The 16503-nt window shown below is 48.0% G+C and overlaps 1 protein-coding gene across 1 annotated transcript in view; it reads right to left on the reverse strand.

Annotated features, from left to right (window-relative positions):
* The window catches only part of LOC149346693 (cytosolic endo-beta-N-acetylglucosaminidase-like), a gene marked incomplete at its 5' end in the record, with an annotated part of 31835 nt that extends 15840 nt beyond the window's left edge, over positions 1–15995 (reverse strand). The window contains 4 exons of the mRNA XM_089586016.1: positions 816–1133; positions 1782–1930; positions 8073–8221; positions 15718–15995. Coding sequence (XP_089442142.1) covers positions 816–1133; positions 1782–1930; positions 8073–8221; positions 15718–15995 — 894 coding nt within the window. The remainder of the gene's footprint in view (positions 1–815; positions 1134–1781; positions 1931–8072; positions 8222–15717) is intronic.
* Positions 15996–16503: the final 508 nt, after the last annotated feature.

A 16503-nucleotide genomic window follows, 5' to 3' on the forward strand; every position in this document is an offset into this window, starting at 1 on the left:
CACAATCCTCACACACACTCAAGGCGAAGTTATTGCGTACTTTAACCAGCACATTTTGCAAGGAAAAGGCCAAACTGCTTCCACAGAACCACACCCAGTATCCAAACAAGACCATGACAGTGTACATCAAGCGGCTCTTATGCTGCGCGGACCCGAGCACGTCAAAAACAACAAAGTGAAGGGTGTCAAGGAACAGCTGTTCACTACCCTAGTTCGAAGTTCACCAGCGACCGTAGCAGACTTCGTCAGTGAAGCGGTCACAATCGAAAAGCCCCTTTACATGCGTCCGGCAGCACCAGTGCACAACTGTATCCATGATCGCCACCAGTGCTGAAGGAACAGCCACGCCTTTCGCAGTATCACTGCATGAGATGATCTGGGCCATAGTGAGGGAAGCTGTAGCAAAGTCCCAGCGTAACCACAGGCCACCAAGTTTTCTGCCTTCGTACGCCGAGAAGCACAACAGGCACGGGGCATGTCGCCTCGCATCCCAGCCACTCTGCTGCCCCAGATCTTAAGTTAGGCTACCGTCGCAAGCCGTTACGTGCCACTGCCAACCCCACACTATGAGCCACTCGCACTAGCCACTCATATTTTGTTTTGTTTGGCTGCTTTGTTTGTTGGTGCCTGTTGACTTTTGACTTTTTTTCTGCACTTCATTTCTGGAACCCCTGCAAATATAACAGCATGCACACTGCTCTTCTCTTCTAACGCTCAACAACTACTGAAGTCTGTTTAACTGATCCACTTGGCCCTCTCTTCTTACCCCGAGTGAATCAAATGAGAAACCAAAGGATTGGCTGAGCTGCACTCACCTTGACTGCCTCATTGCCACCAAAGTGCTTCATTTTGTGTGCAAACACATCGATGCCGACATAGACGTCGTTCTTGCGATTGCCAGCAAGGCCCACGGACTTCTGCAACATCTCTTCGGTCCAGCCATATCTGAGGAAAATGCCGTCGCAGAGGTCGAAGAAACACGCATTCTTCTCGTTGAGCTCACTCTGCCAGTCCAGCCTGCCGTCCAGCAGCACACTGTCGTACCAGATGACCAATGAGCCGGGCACAGAGCGGTGAGTTTCCGTTGTGACGGCCCTGAGGAACTCCAAGAGGAATTGGCCGCAGATCTTGTCCTGGAAACAGGCGGTACGATGCCTTTTATCTCAATTCGCTTTGGGCTGATCAAGCACATGATTGCTAAGCGGCCTTGAGACGCTACTGTCGGTATTTCCACGTGTGCCATTCAGGCATCCTGCAAGGCTAGTACTGCACCCGAATTACCTTTGTTGCACCATTAAACATACACTACCGCCATGCTGGCTCCCTTATTCGAAACGCAGAGCACTATATGATCCCCTTTGTAGTACAGAAAGGACAACTTGAATAAACGTTGCATGAAGACAGGTGCCCACTTTTAGGGAGCACAGCAGGTGCCACAATGGATGTGCTCCTGCCATGGTGATGCAGCAATATGCACAACTCACAGAATCCACAGATCACTGCGAGACGAACAGAACTATCAAGGCCGCACTACGTCCCTTCTTACAACCTGAGCTGCCTTCTTAGCACCACGATCCAGTCACAACAAACAAGCCTAATCGCCGAAAGATGGCCCCGTCATCCCCCTTTACAGTGGCTCCTTCTCCATTAGAAGAAAGCAGCGTACTTAATGCAGATGCTGTTCTGTAGCATTCAGGCAGCTCCAGTGCTTTTGTAAAAGGCTGCAAAGCTTACATCATCGCAACTAATGTATGCCGGGAAGTGTTACAAATGACACTAACCATCCCACTCTTGATGTTGATAAGCCATCCATCAAATTTGCATGAAGCAGCGATGTGGGCCAGCTGGGACGCAACTACAGACACAAGGTTGGCTTTTCTGATCTTGCTGAGGATCTTGGCGCCTGGACCTGGCTCCATGGTAAAGGTCCCTGAAAGGCCAGAGCCAGTCAGTCAATGCAGGAGCCTACATCTTGAGAATGTCCATCAAATCTGACATTAGGTGTGGTTTCCAATTCAGGCCTCCTTTGCTTTTTACTAATGCAGGCTCTACCTTCATAAACAAGAGTGTCATTACACAATTCGTGGAGCATATGGTATAGGTGGTGGTCAATGTGCAGAGAAGACCAATACATGCCAGTAACCTTCAATTCAGGGCCTCTCAGAGAATTCCACAGCTGTGACATTTGGCTTCAAAAGTGTCGCAAATATAAGCAACACAGAAAGAAGCGACGTGGCTTAATGATTTATAGTAAAACAGCACCAAACCATAACCTTTTAATTTTGAACTCTTACTCACCTCTGCCTGCGTTAACACTGTTTTGAAACTGGAACAAGTACAAGAGCTTCAGCTAATGGCATCCACACTGAATTGGACACCTTCCATCACCACCTGCCTGAGCCAACCTGTTTTACATGCTTCTCGCTCGTGAACAAGAGCAGTCATTCAAACTCTTTCAGCGAAACATTTCTGCACAACTACGGCACAAAATACACCTAAGACACAAAATCCTTGCGGTGGGACCCCGATCTCATGACACTGGTCTTAAGTTTCCCACTGTTCTGTCTGCCACCGATCAGCTTCATTCATGCTTCACTTACCACTATGGATGGTCAAAGGCAAATCAGATATTATTCTACATGAACAGAAGAAAACTGACAAAGCTGACTCTGTCTATGCATACAATATTTGAGGCCCAAGACCATTACAGTTTGAGGAAAATGACAAAATTTTCCAGAAAGACAGTGAGCCTAGATAGCCAAATCATTAGTACAAGAAAGTAAGGCCCCTATAAGAAGTGCAGACTTAAGCGACTGGAGGAGAGCAGCGACATCATGCCAGTCTAATTTTGGGCCCCAAATACAATGTATTCCTGGGCACAGCTTAAAGAGAAAAGGGACATTCAATTTTAAGTAGTACTATCAGCAACGAATGAAACGCGAACAAGAAAGCTGAGGTGGCAACACAAAAACACCAACGTTTTAGCTCCTGTATTGGAAATACAAGCACGGTTCAATAACACTTCTAAAGAAGAATCTTCATGCCTTCGAAATTAAAACAGCAGGAGCTAGCATTCAGCTTCCCCTGGTTAAGAGCTGCGCATTTTCCAGTGCGTGGTTGAGTTGTCTTGTTCGCGTTTCATTTCTTGCTGATAGTACATCAAAAGCGCCTGATAATTCTTTTCAGGCCACACAACACAGGCCTACGCCATAGTTTAACCTTAGTTTAACCTTTCAATTTTTTAACAGCGCGAAAAAGACAACAACCAACTCGCCCAGCTCTCTGTTCTTCTTAACCTTTCGAACTGAACGACAAAGAGGAAATGAACCGAGGTTTCTCAAAGTGCCATCAACGTCACCAAACGTTACCCCTACTGGCTTTCCTCGGGGCACAGTAAAGATACTTTGGACATTAATGATGCATCGATGCTGTAGAGGCAAAAGACCATAGTTTGTATCCCAGTCTTGCTGCAATTCTCCGCCAGATCAAATAGAAAATTGGAGGGGACACTTATGCTCCACCTAAACTGTATGGTGCAATAGCATTAAGGGGTTAGTACCCATTAATGCAGAATTGGTTATTCTCTACTTAACATTCACAGATCCCCGGGATCCCGTTCTGCCCCTCCTAGAGCAATGGTGCAACAGTTGAGCAATTCGCCACTGCCCAGCGATGGCAGGTGCTGCCACCGGTGGGGCTGGTGCAAGCTAGGTTGCTCCACAGTGTAGTTTGCTCACAATACGGCGGGCGCATTGTAATGACACCACAAGGTTACATGACCAAGGTGGCCCACCTGTCTCCTAGGTTGCTTCTGTGAGGATTTATTGTGGACTTTTCGTCGCGGACAACAATGCCAACGGCCTCCCCAACGCCGCCACTGGATTTTCTGCAACACCAGCTCCTTAACTCTATCACATTAAAAACATTATCAATAGAACTGAATGACCAGACCTATGGTGAGGCCTGATCCTGGCAACCAGAATCGACAACCTTCTCATAAAAACAGGATTTGGCTACCCAGGTGTAGTGCTTAGTCACAACCTCCTATATGAATACACCAACTGACCCCCTCAGTCCCCAGTGTCTGCGGAGCAAATGACCAAGGCAGCCAGCCGTCAGACCTGTGACGCAGCGGAGGGTGCAAAGAATCTCTGGCTCCGGACAGGCCACCATTTAGACTGAACCCGACAATGTTGAAACACTCGAATTCCACCCAGCGAGAGTAGCCTAACAGTTCAGTTTCAGGAGCTAGCAGGTATCAAATGGAATGTCACAGTGCTTAAGTTAGGAGGACAGATGAAGCATTACAGTGCTAAAGGACAGGCACATACTATGCTATCACGGTTTAGCGGACGACGAGAGCTAGACGCAAATTCTTGATAAGCATATAGCCGGCAGCACAAAAGGTATTCTACAGCGTTAACATGAAGGTGGCAGTTACCGTAATTAAGCTTAGTAAAAGGGAAAAAATTGAAGGCGGTACAGGCCCAGATGCCTACATCTAGTCGCAATGACCAGGTAGTTCCAAAGCTTCAATGAAAATGTGAAATTGGCAATGAGTGAAGTAAAAGCAAAGTACACAGTACTCATCAGCAACCTCAATGACAAGGTAGGCAAAACGCAGGCAGGAGATCAGGCAGTGGGTAAATATGGCATAGATTTTAGGAATATCAGGGGATTTTTATTAGTAAAGTTAGCAGAATCAAATAGTTTTCCCATCATGAATACCTTCTCCCACAAACAGGAAAACTGGAAGTCGAGATGAAAGAGCTTGATTGACGAGACTAAAAATGAATCAAACTTCATAATAGGAGGTGCTCGGCAAGGTGATATGCAGTGACCACAGGATGGTAAGATCTAAAATTCGCCTATACTTGTGGAGAGAACAGAAGAATCTAGTGAGGCAGCAGCCCATTAATAAGTTAGCAGTAAGAGGGAAAGCAGAGAAATTCAGGATCTCACGTCAGAAAAGATATGCGGCTTTAACTGAGGACAACAACAGTAACGTTCAAGCAGTAAACAATAATCAGACAGCTATCATTACAGAGTGTGTAATAGAAGTAGGCAGTAGAATGGTTAGACAGGATACTGGTTAGCTCTCTTAAGAAACAAAAGATAGACGGAAGATCTGAACGCCCACCCACCCGCTTGCCCGTTCATCCAGCTGATGACTTTGTCGCCTGACTTTGGAGCCTTCCATGATGCTTAAGGCACGCTGCATCGTTTGGCTTGTAGCTAGACGACTAAAGTTTCGTTTTCAATGTAGTTTATTCTTTCCCTCGCAAGGTGGAATTTTTTTATGCGTTGCAAACATGCGGTAGCATCAAAGTTGCTTGGCAGCCTCAGCATGCGCGATGCGCGCTCCAAAATATCGCAAGCCTCAGGACTCCGTTTTGTCTGCTATTGATTTTATTGAGACCCAAGCAGCAGCAAGTCTGAAGATGCTGAACTTTCGTCGGGATTAATCTCTGACATCGCCGACGATGGAAACCAGCCTGGAACACAGGTGGCCATGCTCCAGTGCCCAACTACAGGGTTCCCATTTGTTGTTTTGTAGCAAGAATACTGTACAAGATAGAACTTTGATTTTTTTTTTCACAGAAAATAACCAATAGAATACCAAACATTTTGCATATTTCAGAAAATTCTTGCCATTCTTATCTCTTTAAATACAAGCATGTCTTTAAAGTTTTGTTAAATGTTTTCCTAAAATCATTTTTGGCAAATAAATTTTCTGTTGCAACGCGTAATGCATTATTAAAACTTATAGGTCTAAAAAGCACATTTATTTAGCTTTGTTTTCGTGCACTGCATAAAATTTGAATGCAATAGTTTTTATAAAGCAAGAAAAAAAAATTGCTGACGATTACGTTACCTCCTAATGCGAAATTTGAGCGCAGCTCATCAGCTGTTCCAGCTTTTTGATAGATTGAGGCAATGAATTCGAGCAAGACATGCATCGTTTACTCCTGGTTGCTCTCGGCAGCAGTGATGAGCCTTCGCTTCGACAGCGCGAATGGCAGGGTCTTCTCGGCGGCAGCGTTTAGCCTCTGCTTCAGCGACACGCAGTCCTGGATCATCTCAACGGCGGTGACGACACTGGTCCTCTGCTCTGGCAGCTCGTTTAGCAGCAGCGGCAGACGAACGACTTCCACCGGTTGCCTCGCTCATGGCTCACAAAGAACTGGCAGAGAATAAACTATTTCTATAGGCAGGTGGTTTGCAGTGGCGAACGCGGCGGCTATGCGTTTCGGCTCGGAAGGTGCACAAATCGAGATCCGCCGCCACCGATCCGGCACTCTGATTGCCGCCGCACAGGGGTGGCATTGGAGGAGGAGCGAAGAGAGCAATTAAGTTATCGGGAGGTCGCAAGAGGCAGCGCGTGCGCGCATAGGAACTGATTGATGCCGCTGACGCTGCTAGCAAGTCAAGTGAACATGGCTCTGCGTTTCGCCGACTTGGGATGCACGCACCATGATCTACTGACACCGAGCCGGAACTCTGGCAACCGGAGAACACCGTGCGCTATCGCGCGGTCACGGCTGCAGAGTAAGAGGACGGGGGGGGAGGGTACACACAGTGGTGAACGGCGACGACTATGCGTTTCGACTTGGGCGTGCGGGAGCAATGGTGCCAGGAACACGTGCAGCTAGAGCAGCGCGCTGCCCCGGCTGCGGAGCTGGTTATGAGGGACAATGGTGACGCCGCGAAACGCAGGAACGGGCACCAAAGAGCTGCGCTCTAAAACCACAGAAACTTACTAAAAACATGAGGATCCATAGCACACAAAATTGAAGGGACACAACACACTATCATTTAAAAACATAGTAAAAACAATCATTTTTTCCAGGTAGGGAAAGAGCTAAGAGACAGTAGAAGAGCAGAGTGGGTCAGGGAACCAACCCAAGCTAATGATATTCCAGTCAGAAACAAGAAGGAATGGGCATGGGCATAGCATGTAATGCGAAGGGAAGATGACCGATGTTCGTTAAGGATAACGGACTGGACTCCAAAAGAAAGCAAGCATAGCAGGCCGTGGCAGAAAGTCAGACGAGCGGATGAGATTACGAAGTATGCAGGGAAGAGGTGGCTGTAGATGGCAAAGGACAGGGTTAATTGGAAAGATACGGGAGAGGTTTTTGTCCTGCAGTGGGCGCAGTTAGTCCGATGATGATGACATGCTTTGTAGGAACTGCAGCCAGTAGGTTAGCAGCACTAGGTAAGCTGCATTGCAGCACCAAGAGAGGAAACTCCATATCAAATGTCCAGTCTAGTGGGAAAGCCTCTGTTGCTCCTCATGGGCATGCTCGATTAGGAGAGGCAGTAAGAGGTGCTGAAGCTGCTCTTTTATAGAGCAGGCTTGTTCATCGAAAAAGTAGAGTGAATGTTTTAGGGCATTAGCTGCCTTGTGTGTCCTACATGCTATGCGCGTTGGACAGGCAGCCCCGGTAATGGAGGCAGGTAGACGGCATACTGCACTCATCACGAGATAAGAACATTTTCAGCACTCCTTCTTTTATGCAGTGGTTATTAAAGAGTGTCACATAGGTAACAAATGTTTTATTCTAAGCCCATACACACAAATCATGATTGCCATTCTGAGCAATCAGAATGGTACATGCTCTCATGCCCAACGATATCATTGCAGAGCTCCCCACACTGCTATTTCCCACACAACCCCACCTCCAAGTTTAGACGAGTGCTCTTCCAAGAGGTCTAATCTCCTGGGGGCCGACACACTCTGTATGATCTCTCCCATGTTAACAGCTTTGATTGCCTCGGTGAAGTTGCTGCAGCAGCTTCCACTTGCCACCCTGGGAACAGTCGCCAACATGGGTTCAAATCCCATGCTCCTCTCCAGACTTTTAACATTTGTAACAAACGTTTTATTCCTAGCAAAGATTTAACTAATCTTGAAAAGCTTATAATAAGCTATAAGAGGCTATGCAGAGAGCACTGACAATGGGAGCTACCAATATTCTGCGTTTTTCTCAGAAAAAAAGAAAGTACCCAAGCTGTAGCAATTATAAGCAAAAGTCCTGTTGAACCACTGCATGAATTGGACTACCCACCTAAAACTTTGACACCATGCTTGTGACCAGCAGAAATCCAGCCGGGAGGTGGAACTGTGACCAGGTGGTGTGAAAAATACACGAAGCAGTTGATCAAGTGCCAGTGATGGAACCAGTAGCTGTCAGACTTGTCACAGCCGTGGATCAACCTAGTCGGAAACAAGAGGTAGCCTTCAACACCCGCTACTGTTCAAGAACAAAAAGAAACATGTAACTGTCAGCTCAGGAGCGCTCACATGCATTCTGTTTGTTTCAAAGGGTGCAACATTCCAGAGTGACTCAGGCTATGAGGGACGCCATAGTGGAGGGCTCCAGAAAATTTCAACCACCTGGGGTTCCTGAACGCGCACTAATAGCATTCTCGATCACCTCGCACCGGGTGCGCCACGAAACCAGCGCGGTTCCCTGCGCACCGCAGCGGTGGCGCCCTGGCGAGGGTCAACATCGAAGACAAGCTGCACCGAGGACAAGCTGCACGAGGGGGCGTGCATGCAACGCCGCCTTTAGGATGCCTTTTTTCTGGCGCGTGCATTTGATTGTAGACCACAACACCGGTCAATTGCTCCCCTGCTCACCCGAAAATGCTTTCGTAACTGCAAAGAAATCACACATTTCACATGTCCAAGGCCATGCACACAGCTATATATCCCAAGCAGTGAAATGCAAACAGACGCGAGGCGCCCGACGACCCGATAAACGAATTTTCGGTTGTTCATCGCCGTCTTTAGTCTGTATCAAGTCGATTATCATGTCATCTTCGCTACGAGACGGACTTGACAGCAGTTCATCAATGGCAGCAACCATCCGTATTCTCTGTTACATCGCATGAGACTGTGCGCAGGCACGATTAGGGTAGTAAGGGCCACCTTGTAAGGGGGAAAGCGGCTTCTCTGCAGCGCGCGTCCCGCAATGCTTGCCGGGATTGCACCCTTACAAACCGCCGATTTTCCGGGTGCGAGACAGGGCAACGAAAAAGTGACCCGGCGGGGTGCACTTCCGGTGATCGAGGACAGCGGGTGCGCACCGGTACATGTGATCGAGGATAGAAGGTGCGCACCAAGGCGCCCCGGTGCGCACCGGTACATGTGATCGAGGACAGAAGGTGCGCACCAAGGCGCCCCGGTGCGCTCCGATGCGGATGATCGAGGATGCTATAACATCGCACAGCACACGAGCGCCCTTTGCGTTTCACCTCCATTGAAATGCGGCCACCGTAGCCGATAAAATTGAAATTCTTAGCAATTTCGCTTAGTTTTTGGTCTCATGGGCTTTAACATCCCATCAAAGCAGCTGAGGATATCAGGGATGCCGTACTCGAACAGTTAGAAATAGAGTATGCCCGCCATCTTCAAATTATCACTGATGGTTCTGTGGATAAGGCCGGAGCAGGTAGCACAGCAGCTTTTCACATTTCTTCTTTCAATTCTGCCTGGTCTGTACGCTTTACTGAAGTCGTGCCCTCCACAACAGCCTAAAGCATTGTAACTGAGGCGGCTTTACGGAAGCTAGGGCTCAACCTGTTGTGATCCTGATGGATTCAAAATCTGTCCTTCAAAGGTTAGAATGCAGATTCCCAACTGATGTCTTGTCTCTTAGCTCTCTACACATAGTGCATAATCTGCACAGCTGAGGCTTCTCCATACGATTCCAATGGGTGCCCTTGCATATAGGTGTCATAGGCAATGAGGTGGCAGACAGTCTAGCTCATAAGGTAATCTATCAAGAAAAGACCCTCAAGATGCCAAGAGACTTCAGAGAAATGGTGCTCAGCCATTTCAGTACCCTGTGGACTTCACCAAACAAGCCATGTGTGACAAAGGGACTAAAAAAATCCCAGGCCACATCACTACGCCATATTCACACGAGCTCCACTCATTCCCCTGCTAGGATGTATAAGACGGGTCTGGCATCGTTTCCACTGTGTTCCAAATGTGGCGTGTGCATTATCTTATGTGCTGTCCAGTGTACAATGATGAAAGGTGTGATGATCGCTTCCCCTGCCCCTTCAGGGGCAAGATAATTGTCTACCCGCGCAGAGATCAGTCAAGTCATGTAGAAAGGAGGCTTCATGCCTTCTTTTTGTTAGTAGTGTAATGGCCAGTCATGAGATGGCGCCATGTATCCGTTGGTGCACCGTCGCCGTTTCACCTTTTCTTTGCTCTGTGTGTGTGCGTGAATAAAAAATGGCAGCTTGACACTGTAAGGCATTCCGTTGGCTTCATGCCAAATCCACTAAATCCACTACTCCCAAAGATCTGGTCACCCTGCGTACTCAACAAAACCAACAGGTTATGGGCCCAGGACGACGCATCGACCGCATTTTTGGAAGAAATGAGACGGATTGCCTTGATTGAGTGATGAAAAGGTGCGACCACGTTGAAGAAGAGAACGTCAAGCTACACCACCTTCACCACGTCGTGCCGATGTCTTCGGAAGGTTTGGACAGGCGTGAGCGTCATGAAACTGTCGGGAAGAAGTGACTGACAAGTGGTGTGTGCCCGTGAAGTGAGAAGTGCGTTTTTTTTTTTAAAGAAAGACACAGTCAAGCGACACCGGCGTTGCTGCAGACTCCGTGTTGGATGTGTACAGAAGACGCTTCGACTCATCCGGCGTGAGTACAGCAAAATTGTCAGGAAGAAGTGACTGACAAACTCTTTTCAGTGGATGTTAGTGGCGAAATTTTTCGGGAAGAAGTGACTGAAAAAATCGTTTTTTTCGCATACGCTAACTGAGAAACAGCTACGAAAAAGAAGTGCATTGTCCCTCTTGTGTTCGAGGACCAGCAAATATGGCATTAGATGAGTTTAGACTGCCGAAGTTGTCATCAGATAACTACCACACATCGTCGATAAGGGCAAGAGCTGCTCTCATACAGAAGGGATGCTGGGAAGCGATCGACCCCGTATTTTCGAATAGAGAAATGAACGAGCGAGAAAAGCAGACTGACAAGGCCTTGACCTTTCTGTTCCTTATCGTCGAGGACAACTACTTGGATGACATCGGGACTTGCAGAACTGCAAAAGAAGCCTGGAATACGCTGCAGGAAATGCACTCAAAGTTGGACTCTTGCATATACTCCAGTTGATGCGCAATTTTTTCAATGTGAAAATGAAGAGAGACGAGTCAATGCAAGATTAACTAGGAAGATTGATGGTGCTGCATAGGAAGCTGTCAAGTGCAGGCTATGCATTTACAGACAGAGAGGTTGCATTAGTGATGCTAATGGGGCTTCCTGACTCATATGAACTGCTCATTCTGAACTTGGAGCAAGACGAGCAATCCCTCTCGACCAAAGTAGTGAAGACAAGGCTGCTGATCGAAGAAAAGAGAAAGCTGCGCCGTGAGAAAGATCGGTTAAGCGACGAAGAAAGTCAGACAAGGGCCCTAGTCACTACAGCTCGATTAAGGACTGACAGCAAGCAACCCCGTTACAAGGTGCATCATCAACTCACTGTCAAGAAGGAAGAGAAGGTTCGTCAATGCTCCTCAAGTATGCAAAAGAAGAAGGTGCGATGCTTTGCTTGTGGCAAAATTGTTCATATAGCCAAAGATTGTGACCAGTTTCAAGACGAAGGGGGTGACCAGAAGAGAAACGCATCACAGGCAAGGATTGCAACACAGATGGCTTTATGTGCCAAAAATGTGATAACAGCGCCTCCTCATGTGTGGCATCTTGATAGCGGTGCTACAGATCACATGACATCGCACAAGGCAAAGATCACTGACTTCAAGCCGTGCGAGTCACGAGTGGAAACAGCAAACAAAGAATCCACGAGTGTCATGGGGAAAGGAAGAGTTCAGATTCAACTATCTGAAGAGTGTGGTGGGTCATTCATCACGCTAGAAGATGTCCTTTATGTGCCCGAGTTGAAAGGCAACCTACTATCAGTCGGAAGAATTGAGGAGCGAGGTTTGCACGTGACGTTCGCCAGGGGCAAAGCCGAAGTTACAAAGGACACTGATGAACTGATCCTTACTGCAACTCGAGAAGGACGACCGTACTCTGTCAAAGAAGAGATTACGTCAACGAAGATGGCAAAGACCAAAGACACGGCTTTGTGGCACAGAAGACGACTAAGCCACCTACACCAGGATGCTGTTCGACGTCTCTGCGGAGCTAGTGGAGACCCTGTGAAGGACAAATGTGACACGTGTTGTCTGGGGAAGCTAAGGCGAAGCAGTTTCCCAAAGGGCGAAGCAACACGGGCTAAGGTTCCACTGGAGCTTGCGCATTCAGATGTGGTTTGAAAGAGCACACCAACGACCAAAGGGGGCTCCAATTACTTTGTTACCTTCATAGACGACTACTCCAGATGTACTGTTGTGTACCCCATGAAGGCCAAGAGCGAAGTACTTGAGAAGTTTGACCAGTACAGACGCATGGCGGAAAATCTGCACAACATGAAGCTGAAGACCTTGCGCAGTGACAATGGAGGAGAGTACTCAAGCAAAGAGTTCAACGAGTACCTGGCCAAGCATGGCATAAAGCACCAGCTGACCATTCCTGGCACACATGAGCAGAATGGAGTCGCAGAGAGAATGAACCAAACGTTGCTTGACATGACAAGGTGCCTCCTCAACGAATCAGGTGTCACCAAAAGGCTTTGGGCTGATGCCGTTGTCACTGCAGGTCACATCAGAAACAAGTGCCCATCAAAGGTGATTGGAGGAGAGTCACCAGAAGCTCTGTGGACAGGGGGAGAAGTGAAACTGGACCACCTAAGAGTGTTTGGGTTCAGAGCATGGAGTGTGCGAAACAGACGGTGCAAGGGGAGCAAGTTGGACCTGAAAGCAGAAGAGTGCATATTGGTCGGCTACCCAGAAGGAATGAAGGGGTACAAGCTGTGGAACCAGAAGGAAGATCACTTCTTTGTAAGTCGAGACGTTACCTTTGAAGAAGAGTCCTTCCCATGCAAGCTTACCCAAGTTGCAAGTAGCAAGACTGAAGCACATAGCGACACTGATTGCACTGTCATTTTACAAGTTGAAGACAGCTTGAGCGAGCCACATGATGTTGGTAGTTCAGATCGCAACGATACTAATTACAACTATGCTGAAGAAATTGGCTCATCAGCTGATGAAGACGAGGCAACTACACAGGACGAAGGAGCTACGCAGCGACTGTCCAGCTTGGCAGATTGTGGTACACAGGCACTAAGACGGTCGAAAAGACTAGCAAACAAGAAACCACGTCAAAAGGAATGTCACGGCTGCTGCATAGCCAGGCAAAACAGCCGAAGAGATCCAGAAACTCTACATGAAGCCTTATCTGCACCTGACAAGGAGGAATGGAAAGCAGTTATACAGAGTGAACTGGACAGCCTCGAAGCTTCCAATACATGGGAGCTAGTGCCACGACCGAAAGACAGACAAGTCGTAAAATGCAAGTGGGTGTACCGCAAGAAGTACAACGAAAATGGTGACTTGGAGCAGTACAAAGCACGGTTGGTTGCATGCGGATATTCACAAGTGAAAGGTACCGATTACAAGGAAACCTTCTCTCCTGTAGTGAAGCTGAAGTCCATCAGGACACTGCTGGCCATAGCAGTTGAGAGAAATTGGAAGATCCACCAGATGGACATCACGGCGGCATACTTAAATGGTATTCTGAAGGAGACCGTCTACATGGAACTACCGCAGCCTTTGAATGACTGTAAGAAGGATGAAGTCTGCCTTCTGAAGAAGAGCCTTTATGGGCTACGACAGTCTGGAAGGGAGTGGAACCTTGCTTTGGACAAAATGCTCAAGTCAGAAGGGATGACAAGGTCAAAAGCACAACCCTGTGTTTATATCAACAAGAAGAACCTCATCGTAGGAGTCTACGTAGATGACTTGCTGATCATCGCAGAAGATGAGAAAGAGATTGCCGACTTCAAGAGCCGCTTAGGTAAGCAAAAGACTTGGGTGAGGCTAGCTACATTCTTTCCATACGACTGAAAAGAGAAAGAGATGGAAAACTAACACTGGACCAGACGGCCTATGCTAACGACATACTGGAGACGTTTGGCATGTCAGACGCAAAGGCAGCATCGTCCCCTTTGGATCCTGGAAGCAAGTACCAAAGAGGAGACAATAACTCATCAAGTGAGGACCTACCTCGCAAGTACAGACAAGCAATTGGTGCATTGCTTTACCTGGACGGAGGCACAAGGCCGGACTTGGCTTTTGCGACTACTTACATGAGCCAGTTCAATGAACATCCCACAGAAGAACATTGGAATGGGATAAAGCATATTCTTCGCTATGTGAAGCATACAAAGAATAATGCACTAGTCTACCAGTGAACTGGGAAGTGCATACAAGCCTTTTGCGACGCAGACTGGGCTAGTGACAAGGCTGACAGGAAGTCATTCAGCGGGTACTTGTTCACGCTAGCTGGTGCTGCAATTTCCTGGAGTAGCAAGAAGCAGCGAAGCACTGCGTTGTCAACAGTCGAAGCAGAATATGTAGCAATGTGTCACGCTACAAAAGAAGTAATGTGGTTCCAAAATTTCATGAAGGAACTTAATGCGCACAAATTCATGCACGACCCACAGATTTTAAAGGCTGACAACCAGGGTGCAATTGCGCTTGCGAAAAGCCAAGTTACTTAAGATAGAAGCAAACACATTGACCTCAAGTATTATTTCCTGAGAGAAAAGGTCAAAGAGGGAAAGTTACAACTCCAGTACATCGAGTCGTCGAACAACTGTGCTGACCTCTTCACTAAGGCCTTAAATGGAAGAACGACTCTCAAGCACTGTGAATGTTTGGGCATCAAAAGTGTGAGCGCAATGACTGCCCATTAAGTGGGAGTGTTAGTAGTGTAATGGCCAGTCACGAGATGGCGCCATGTATCTGTTGGTGCGCCGTCGCCGTTTCACCTTTTCTTTGCTCTGCGTGTGTGTGTGAATAAAAAATGGCAGCTTGACAGTGTGTGTCGTTCCGTTGGCTTCGTGCCAAATCCACTCAATCCATGACTCCCAAAGATCTGGTCACCCTGCGTACTCAACAAAACCAACACTTTTAAAGTTCCTCCAGGACTGGGATCTGGACTCGAGATGTGACAGCAGGAGCTGACTTATAGGTGATTGTGTTTACGCGCAAGTAGATCAGTTAGGTCTCAGGTATGTGCCTAATTTGTGGACCTTATTTAGCATCTTAGTGTCGCTACAGTGGGGCAATTGCCGGCAGAATGTGCAAGGCTAACCTTACCTGTAGCTTGCAACAATCTCAACCTCAATGCCGTAGTGGAGGGCTCAGTGGTTGACGCTCGGCTGCTGACCCGAAGGTCGCGGGTTCGATGACGGCCGCGGCGATCGCATTTCTATGGCGGCAAAATGTGGAGGCCCGTGTACTATGCGATGTCAGTGCACGTTGAAGAACTCCAGGAGAGGAGGTCGAAATTATCCGGAGCCCTCCACTACGGCGTCCTTCATAGCTTGAGTCACTTTGGGACGTTAAACCCATAAACCAAACCAAACAAGCAATCGCTGAACCAGCAACCAAATTGCTACATGCATCTACGGATGGTAACCGAAATCTTTTTTTTATTCTTACGCAACAGTTAAGCTATCCTGCTCGTGTTCAATTTGCACCTGACAGTATGTCCTACTTTTCGGCATCGAAAAGTGTCACTCTTCAACATAGCGTGAGTACTGCTGACCTGTCCTCCAGAGAGCCTCCCATCATGTCAAGGCAGAAAAGAATCTTCGGGTCATCCGGTTCGCCCCGCTTCACGTCTCTGAGCAGTTCGACAGCACATGGCAGCGGTTTCTTGAAGCCCAGAAATTCCTCCAGCGTCTTCAGCGCGGTGTTGGGACGCAAGGTAGCAGATCCCGTCGATGCCACCCAGTTGTTACGGCTCGAGGTAGCGTGTCCGGTTGTGGCGTCTCCAAGGGGGCTCGTCCGGGATGAAGGAAACTGTCTGAACTTCAGAATGGGTTAGAGATTACAAAAACAATCAGATTTAATGACAAGAAACTGAGACACTTATTTACAAAAATTTACAAAAGAGCAAGGAATTAAACGTTAAGAGTTCATAGCGTCGAGCGTCTGGATGAGCCTGATACCCAAGGCTCAGAGCCACTGGATGGACCTATTACCGAAGGTCCAGAGCGTTCGTGCCCACTTTGGTCGCAGGTTATATAGCCCAAGACTCCGCCCCTGCACCAGGGGACCTTCCATCGCGACACAAAAGATCGGCACCAGCACCATCGAAGACCTGTTGAGCCCCCTCACTAGGCGGTAACTCATGGGGCACCAAAAGATCGCCACCACACGTCACAGACGCAGCTGGCCAAGACACCTGTTTAGAGCCCGCACGTGGGAACTGGCAAGTCCGCATTCCTAAGTCCGCAGTCCGCATTCCTATAGCATCGTGTCGTGTTGACGTCACAGCCGCAGCTGCGCAGGCTTCCTCGGATTCGTTCCGGGTTTTCTTTTCAAGACG

Source organism: Amblyomma mixtum, chromosome 4 (assembly GCF_055824585.1).
Source record: "Amblyomma mixtum isolate Tamu chromosome 4, ASM5582458v1, whole genome shotgun sequence".
In the NCBI taxonomy this organism is placed as follows: Eukaryota; Metazoa; Arthropoda; class Arachnida; order Ixodida; family Ixodidae; genus Amblyomma; species Amblyomma mixtum.